We start from the raw sequence: 9089 nt of genomic DNA, 5'->3' as shown, positions 1-9089 counted from the left end.
AGTAATGGAACTATTTAAAAAAAAAATGCAGATTTTAGTCTTTACATTTCGCTTCAGTGGTTCTATTCTCTATAAAAGCAAACAGAGTCAATATTTAGGGCCACAAACTCAGGTTTTCAGACTGGGCTACTGTTGTGTTATGCTTAGTTTTCATTTTTAGATTTCTGTCTAAAAAATTGGTATGGAACATAATTGGTTTGTTATTTTTAGTTTGCAAGCACACTTTAAATTTATGTGTGTAAAACCATGTAAACGTGTGTCACTCCGTTTCACAATCAGCCCTCGGGTTACATTCTAGGCATCGACCACAACGTATCAATGGCTCCAATCTGTGTTAGGCCAACTTGTTTGCTGAATCATACAAAGCAATCAGAGGGAAACAGGTTATTCCCACATACGAAAGTGACCCAGAGTGACACTCCCTCAATAATCTCCTAGAAACAAAGAGGGAATTAAACATACCTGAGCAGTCTGTGACTGCTACATCAAAACTAGGTGAGTCATAGTCGCTGCTTGTTCTTTGTTTTTGGTGAGGGCAGGGCTGTGGGTGGGATGGAGGTGAAGCTTGTAGAGATACAGGTGTGACAGGTGGATGTACTCAGCTACAATCTGTCAGAACTCACACACACACACATCTCTGCTTACTGACTGCAGCACCTCACCAAGGTAAGACTGTAGGCAATCTGTATGTCATGTAGTATGTCATGTAGTGAGAGTTGATTAAATATAAAGGCTATAGTTATTTAAATAGATCATCTTCTGGATGTTTGGTATTTGTACTCATATAAATAAGTTGAAGCTTTCCTGGTGAACTTGAGTCTTGAGTTGTAAATTACAATGATTTTAGTTCTTATTTAGTGCTGCAACATCTGTATCACTGTATCTCTGTTTTTACTGGTTTTACTTAAATAGAGTGAAACAGAAATGTTTTGCATTGTTTTAAATGCATTTAAAATTTAAAAATCTAATTTATCAGCCTTAACCATTTCAAACTTATTAATCAGATAAAGTTGCAAGATCTTTATGTTTAAACAATCTTTAGGGGTTTATTTTTGTTTTGAGAGATAGTTTGTGAGCATTTTAACAGATTTTTCCTCAAATTTAACTTAAGGTCTGATAGAAAATGGCATGAGGCTGAAGAGATGAGAATGCAGTTGTCTCCCCCTTCAGCAGCTGATTATGATATGCTCAAACCTTCTTCCCACCAACACAACACAGATGTCACTTTCAATGAGGCCACACCTGTGACTCAGATGCAGGATGCAGAAAGAGGCCTGTTCAGCAGTTTTGTTGAGTTTTAGATGTTTTTATTCCATTTTTGTTTTCTTTCTGAAAGAGTACTAGATAGGTTAGCAACTCATTATCTTGGCCAGTTATAACTGAACATCTCACAATTTTTTCCTCCGTGAGTCTACTCCCAAATGCTTGCCGTGCAGTCTAAGCGCCAGTTATTGGCTACTTCTACAGAAGATGTATTGTTTGAGCCTGTAATCTCCCCCAAGGTGGTTTGAAAGTATCTCTACAATGTTTTCAGATGGATTTTCAGAAGCCATACCCAATCTGTCTTCATCACTGGCCAGATGTCCCATCTGGTGACAAAAACTACATGATTTATGCATCCATCTGTATATGAATGGCAGATTTTACTTGCTTTGTTGTTTGTCTTCATATATTTTTGGGGGCTTATTTAATGTTAATATTACAAATATTTAGAGATCTGGAATGCATCATTCCAAACTTTCTTGCAGCCACAATGCAGCCCCTCTGCAAGTATTATTTCCTCACCCATTTAAGGGAGTGAATGTGTCAAGAGTGCATGCTCTTTGAGTAAAGAAAACACTGGACTCTTTAACTTCTGGAAACATTTCCTTGAAAAACCAGCACTGTCAGCTATTAAAAACACAACAGGTGTAGGTGACAGACAAACCAGTCTTTTGGGATCAGAGCTGCAACCTTGACAGTGAACATATCCAGCAGGGGTTGAGAAAACAACTGTAACATGTTGATGTTTCAACATTAGGATCTTAGGATTTCGAAGATTTCTGAAGAGAAGCATTATTCTCATTTCAGATAAAACACAGACATTTGACTACACACAATGGGCCTCATTCACCAATATCTTTTAATATTTGTTCTAAAGTTGTACTTAAAAATTTGTGTTCGTAGACCACAGAATTGATTGCCTCTATTAGCCTAGATTGCCTAATGACAACCTCTCATAAATTTAAATGATGTGTCTGCTGGTTCTAGTTTACATAATGTAAACGCCCAAAAAAAGTCCATAAACTTACAGGATGTGGGCAGACACAGACAGCGGGGACACAGATGAGGAAACATGGCAAACAAAAAGAATGAAAACAAAACATGATAATTAAGATGAGCACTGAAACCTGATCGTTGTCATTTTTAAAGTGATAATGACACAGTGAGATTCAGATCATATAAAAGCAGCTTGACGTACAAATAGGTGATTAATTATTTCTGAACTTAGTCTGGTCCCATAAACACAAAAAGACGCACACCCTCATGGTGTTGTGGCTAAAGGAGGTAAAAGGTACACCGTAGGCATAACCTTGATTTCCTTATAAAACTTATCATTACAATAAAAAGACACAGTTGTAGTAAATTTAATTGTTAAAAACCACATTCAGCAGGTGAATCTGGGAGTCACAGGTGACTTGGACATTTGTGGAGTGATATTCTTGAAGGAAAGGAGTAACAGGTGTTACACCAAAATCTGTGACCCATCAAAATGTGTCACCACAGGGGGCAACTGTACATTCTCCCCGTGTACATCTTAGACAATGAGCAAATTCTTGAAAACACTTGTATTTAAGTCAGAGTTCATTATACAGAAAAGTCACACATTCTGATGCCTATCCGAAATGATGACCTCTGTGATCCTCGCTGTGTGAGGGTCACATACTGTGTGTATGTTTCTGATAACCATCAGAATGTGTGACTTTACTTGACCTGCATGATAATGATCTCAGACTTAAATACAAGTGTTTTCAAGGCTTCACTTGTTTTCTACACTCACAGAAATGTACTCTGTCACCCCCCTGTGGTCACACATTCTGATGGGTCACAGATTTTGGTGTAACACCTGATCTGGTGAGGCTGCTTCGATGCACACGTTTGTAGTCTGTTGCACCAGTGGTGTTAGGAAGACCAGCAATAGAATTAAATCCCATCTTGACAGCTATTTGTTCTTGAATGACAGAAAAATACTTTAATATTTCCCTTAACAAAAAAGTTTTACGTTGGGACATGAGCTGCAATATTTCAATGTTTATTTGGAAATATCTAAATGTTATAAGACTTCCCCAAAGTTATTGTAAAAATCTGACCTAATCATTGCTGTAATTTCATTATTTTATTTTAATGAACAAAACAGCAGAAAACAACACAAAACCTGACTTTGTCGTCAGCACTCAAACGTTCGTAAGAGCGGCCTGCTCCCAAGTATTTGTAGGATTTGTTCGTAGGTAAGAGCAAATCCAAGATAAGAGGGTTTTCATGAATGCCATGATCTTTGTAAAAACGTTTATAAGTAGGACTTAAGAACACATTTGTTCATAAGAAAGCTTAGCGAATGAGGCCCAATGAGCTTTTTGAGCAGAGTTTGGATAAATATAAAGTATTCATTTAATCTGCAGTGTATGAGCTCATCATGTGCAGGTTTGGCTGACACACCCTCAGTCTTTGACACAGAGAGAAGCATGCAGCTCCGTCACATTCCTGCACCAGCATATGGGTGTATGCAGGCTGTGTCTGTCTGTGTTTGTGTGCACTGACATATTGTAGGAACAGACCTCTGAGAAAACATTTGGTTTGAGGTTAGGATAAGTTTAGGCTGAAATTAAAGTTTAAAAAGCAGAAGCAAAAGATGAGGAGAGGAAGTTTGTCCATTAACAATTCATTCAGTCTATGTCCTTTCTCAATGAAACAGGATTTGTAAAAGGCATGTTTCCATGAGCAGATTATAAACTATATTTAGTTTCAACAATGCATCAGGTTTCACTTAAAAAAATACAAATGAATTTGTATTAAAACTAGTGGAAAACTACATGGAACCATTAAAATGAAATGTTTCCCTTCATGAAATGCTGCAGAAAAGTCACATGAAATTTCATGCTGAGCTAGTAGCTCTTACAGTTCAATTAAATTTTTAATCCAGCATTTTTTTCTATAAATCTCTCAGATCATTATACATAATCTAATTATCATGTACTCTGTTTTCTGGACCAATATTACTGGGTTTTCTTGGTCTGTTGTTTAAGTTTAGTTTGTGTTTTGCCTCAGTTGCGCGTCTCTCTAGTGCTATAAATGTTTGGGAATGTTGTTTCCTATCATCAATATCTGTGGTTAAGTCACTAAAGCCGCGGGGAACAGCTTGTATGTGCCAACACTGTGGTTTGCTGACGTAATTTACGTAAAGGAAATAATAAAGTATTCATTGATATTTGGCCTACCATATACCGCTAGCTTATTTATGAAAGTTCAATGGTTTAATATGAGATTTGGATTTTTTCCAGCTGTTTTAACTGGAGGTTGTAAGTGTCACTTTATCCCCAACTTACAGACAAAATGAAGATTTTGTTTCCACTTAAATGTGATGCAATAACCCTTTTGTGACTATTTCACAAAATGTAGTTGACTCTGTGTTCCTCTGGTTATTTCTGTAATCAGGAGTACACACACACACACACACACACAAAACATAAATGATGTCTGTGGATATAAATTAATAGATTAGAATAGATGTTTTGTGACTATTTGGAACAATTTTTTTTTATACATGTACAATGTCTGAAGAGTTACAAAACCCAAAGTCCACATTAAAAGGGGGAAAAAAGCTCTCGACACAAAACAATGCACCTATAATACTTGAAATACCTCACTGGCGATCCGGGCTTTTCTCTGGTTTCCGCATCATGTGCTTCACTTCAGCATTTCTCACAAGAGTAAAAGTCTTTTTAAAAAATCATGCAAAAAAATGAGCAGTTACCTCGAAGCCCATCGGCTGACCAATCAGGGCCAATTTGGCTTTTACCAATAGGGGAGTCCTAAAGAGACAGGAGCTAAAACAGAGCGTCTCAGTGAGAAGACGCATGTCCAGCCTGTGTGTAAAGCCTCATTTATAGGAGTGTCCCAATGCATTTAAAATCTTTTCATCTTTCATCTTTTAAACTGCATCACTTTCAGTGTAAAAACCAACATTTCATACTGCTGCTATCTGTGTTTTGTGTTATGGCTGCTGTATATGATGTGCAGTTGGTTGTAAACGGCAGTTTTGCACATAAACTTTTAATAATGATGAATTTCATGGAGCAATGACATTAAGTCAGGTAAATAGTTACAAAAAAGGTTCACTCAGTCAATAAAATGACATGAAAAGCTGTATTAAGTCCTTAAATTTGAATTGGAAGGAATCAGGATGTTCATATAAGCGTCTAATAGGATTTTTCTGATATTACAAAATTTATTTTTTAATAATTGAAAAGCAAAGTCTGCATTCATTCGGGTAGTCTTCCAAGCATTTATTTTAAAATAAAGAGGTTAAAAGAATTTTTTTTAAGTGACCACGCCTGAGACATGTCAGCCAGTTATTTCCTAACAGACACACCCGGGTGTGTCCTCTGATATAGACACAAAACATCCGTACAATGCTGTTCATATTATCCCTGGGCTGAGTAATACATCACTTTGGTTTTATATGTGTCAGTTAGGGATGACAGACATTTCCACCATAGGAAGCATGTTTTGAGTGGCTTTGGTGAAGTGTGGCTCCATCTGCTGGCTGCAAGCAGCATCACACAGTGCAGTCACATTAGGTTTTGGGTATGTTTCATGAAGCATGATGGATTCTGTCTTCATTTTCTCCTTGTAACCAATTATTTCTGTTCATTCTCTCCCTTTACAGCAAAAATGAGTACCAATCAAAAAACCGAACCCCCTCCTTATCTCATACCAGGTACACCTAAACACACATGCTCACACTCATTTTCATAGCCAGCTAATTTACACATCTTTCTGTTGTTTTGTCCTTCCAACGTTTTAATACCTTTTTTTTTTCTTTTTGGGTTTGGTCCAGTTGAAGGTCAAGGGGGTGGAGTGAAAGTTTACCACGTCCACACACCATTCACCCCTCCCACCTCAGAGGAGAACTCAACAACTCGGGTCACACCAGGTAAATTCAACCCTGAGGTTACTTTTTATTATTATTATTATTTTGCCTCAATTTCTTTCATTATTAATTTGCTTTTCTGTTTCCTCTTTCTCTTCTTTCTGCCTCCAACAGTGTACACAAGTGGAGGAGGAGGCCTGGGTACGGGGGCCAACACTTCAGATGGCAAACAAAAGTTTGTGAGCTATGATGTGGGACTGGGATCCAACCCTGGCATGACAACCTGCCCCAGCTGCCAACAGCAGGTCATGACAAATGTCACCTACAAAGCAGGAACTTATGCCTGGCTGATGTGCTTACTCTTCATCTGCCTTGGGTGAGTGTGCTTGGAAACTCCAGGAAAAAACAAATAAAAAAAACACATTTACAACATTAACAACAATATTACGTGTCCTGTGAGGATTTTCCTAATTTTATTTAGTTTCTTTTTATTTTATTTTAATTATTGAGAACAGACATGAATGTTTTCTAAGGGAGGGGGTTCATAAATTGGTAAATTGGCAACAGTGTGCAGGATTGTGCTCTTCAACAAATTAATTTAGAAGATTTTTTTAATACAACAGCACAATTTTGTTTCCTTTTTCTAATTAAATAAATTATTTAAAATATAATAAAGCCTCAAATAATAAAAATGAGATATATTTACTTTATATGACTTTTAATTAATTGCAGACCAAATATTTCATGTCTTGTCTCAACAACTTTATTTCCTTTATCAATAATGTTTGAATCTGGGAACTTTTTTTTTTTAAGTTAGGACAAGGGCAATTAAGTGCTAGTAATCTGGTATAAAAATAAAGATTTGATTTCAAACAGGTGAAAAGAAGATAGTCGTGACTTGTACTAAAGCAGCATCCATGAAAGCCTTTGAGGAGCCATAACAGAAGATTGTCAGGATCTCATCAACAAATGCATGAAAAAAAAAATCTTGAGCTGTTTGAAAATGATGCTCCTTAAGGAGAAAATGGAAAGAATTTCCATATTTTTTCTTCTACTGTGCATGATACACTGGAGTTAAATGATTTGTTGACTCTGAAGGAATTTTAGTATGTAAAGGGCATGTTTAAGCTGGAGCTTAAATCCCTGAGACGTAACTGCAACAACCATGTTCACCAGCAGGAGAATTATAGATAATATACAGAGAATATTTAAATTAAACTGATGCAACCTGATGAATTAGCAGTCTTAACAGTTTACTGTCCTGTTTTTTATGGACTGAGATGTAACATGAAATGCTAAATGGTTTATTATTATCTAATTTAAATGTTTGCAAACTAATAGTAAATGTAATAATCATCATATTTTATTGGAATATCCATACCGTCATAATTTGGGCTTGTATTGTCAAACTTTACCAGTTTTTCAGTTAAGTTAAACACATAGAAAGGCCCCTAAATACGGTATAATGCTAAACAAATCAAATCTCTCTGAAGCTAACTGAGTGTACATGTGTGTTGCAGGTTAGTCCTGTGCTGCTGCCTGATCCCATTCTTCATGAAACGCTTCAAGGATGCTTACCACACGTGCCCCAGATGCCACAAAGTCCTGCATGTTGAGAAGAAACAATGCTGTAAATGACAAACATGAGGGAGGGAAACAAAAGGACCCATAGAAATAAGAAATAACATCCTGTCACCACCATCTGCCTTTGGGATATTCTGATGGAAAACAATCAGTCATGCCATTTTCTGACACTGAAAGCTCACACTACAAAATGTAGCTTATTTCTATGGATGAATCGTCGCATTAGTTGAGGCAAAATCATACATGAATGACTTCCATGCCGCATCATATTATTAGCAAACACACTGGGGATGATTGTGCTGTCAGCGCTTCAGTATCACGTGCTGAAAATCACAAGCTCTGGTCATTTAAAACACACCCTACACACCCAATGCACTTTCTTTTTCTTTCTTATTTTAAACTCTCATGTTGTCACAAACCTTTGCAAACAGAATGCTGCTTAGTTGAAGGCTTGTATATAGATTTTTATCAGCTGTGAAGGGGCTGTGCATTTGAAATTTAACCCAATTTGCTGCCTATCTGAAGGGAAACTAGTAACAGTGACCAGTGGAAGAATATTTGTGTTGATGTTTTGTGTTCTGGTTGTAAGAAATGGAAAAATTCCACAGCATAATTAAACCTAGGTGGCTTGTTTGTGTAGTATTAACATGAGCAGATGAAGGACAATCTGAATGTTTGAAGATCAAGTTTTGTCTAGATTACTTAAATGTTTACTTTCCATTGGGTATTTAACATTTGTTACATTGCTAAGATCAACCAATTTAAAATAACAGAATATATAGAGAGTTGTAGATATATATACAGTCTGTTATTTTTTTCTACCTTTCTTAAGAACAACTTTTTGCTTGATAATTTAATATGTAGCAGAAAGCAGGTCAATGTTTTCTACTTTCTGACCCCAGGCAAAATTTAGTATGCTTAAATTTCCGTTATTTACCATAATTAACTAATTGAAACCCATGTTTATCTAATAAAATAATATCATACAGATGATACATGGCTCCTTGTTATGTTTTTGAAATACTGCATTTACTGTGGCTCACATGCAGGAATTTGATAACCACATTTCCATTTATTGCATCAACATCCAAACACTGACTGAAAATGAACCTAGCATGCATGTTCGGTTAACTGCTGGTATCAGCAAACATTTTAAGTCATCTCAAGCAGGCTGGAAAAATTTTCCAGTAATTGTATGCACACACACACACACATATATATGAAAATTTACGAAGTTTATTCTTAAATATAAAGTTTAATAATAAAGTTATTGTGTTTGGAACCAGTGGGTGCTGCGAGTCCTCCGCCTGTTGGCTTGGGCTCCCTGGCACTGCATGTAAAGCAAATATTTACAACCCTTGCTTTTAATTGTTTG

At 36.5% G+C, this 9089-nt stretch overlaps 1 protein-coding gene across 1 annotated transcript; it reads left to right on the top strand.

The window, feature by feature from the left end:
• Positions 1-564: 564 nt before the first annotated feature.
• Positions 565-8707, top strand: si:ch211-157c3.4 (uncharacterized protein LOC561592 homolog). The gene is made up of 5 exons (XM_041995407.1): positions 565-666; positions 5927-5977; positions 6098-6193; positions 6305-6506; positions 7651-8707. The coding sequence occupies exons 2-5, from the start codon at positions 5932-5934 to the stop codon at positions 7766-7768; spliced, it is 462 nt and encodes a 153-aa protein (XP_041851341.1). The 5' UTR covers positions 565-666; positions 5927-5931; the 3' UTR covers positions 7769-8707.
• Positions 8708-9089: the final 382 nt, after the last annotated feature.

Source organism: Melanotaenia boesemani, chromosome 2 (genome assembly GCF_017639745.1).
Source record: "Melanotaenia boesemani isolate fMelBoe1 chromosome 2, fMelBoe1.pri, whole genome shotgun sequence".
NCBI classification, from domain to species: domain Eukaryota; kingdom Metazoa; phylum Chordata; class Actinopteri; order Atheriniformes; family Melanotaeniidae; genus Melanotaenia; species Melanotaenia boesemani.
The sequence above is the reverse complement of the archived record's forward strand: the minus strand, read 5'-3'. Positions and strand labels throughout refer to the sequence as shown.

Bases quoted from the DNA above. Each gene is read 5' to 3' on its own strand.
- si:ch211-157c3.4 (XM_041995407.1), top strand. From the start codon at position 5,932: ATGAGTACCAATCAAAAAACCGAACCCCCTCCTTATCTCATACCAG. The intron at 6,194-6,304 runs GTAAATTCAACC...TGCCTCCAACAG, and splicing joins AACAACTCGGGTCACACCAG to TGTACACAAGTGGAGGAGGA. The intron at 6,507-7,650 runs GTGAGTGTGCTT...TGTGTGTTGCAG, and splicing joins TTACTCTTCATCTGCCTTGG to GTTAGTCCTGTGCTGCTGCC.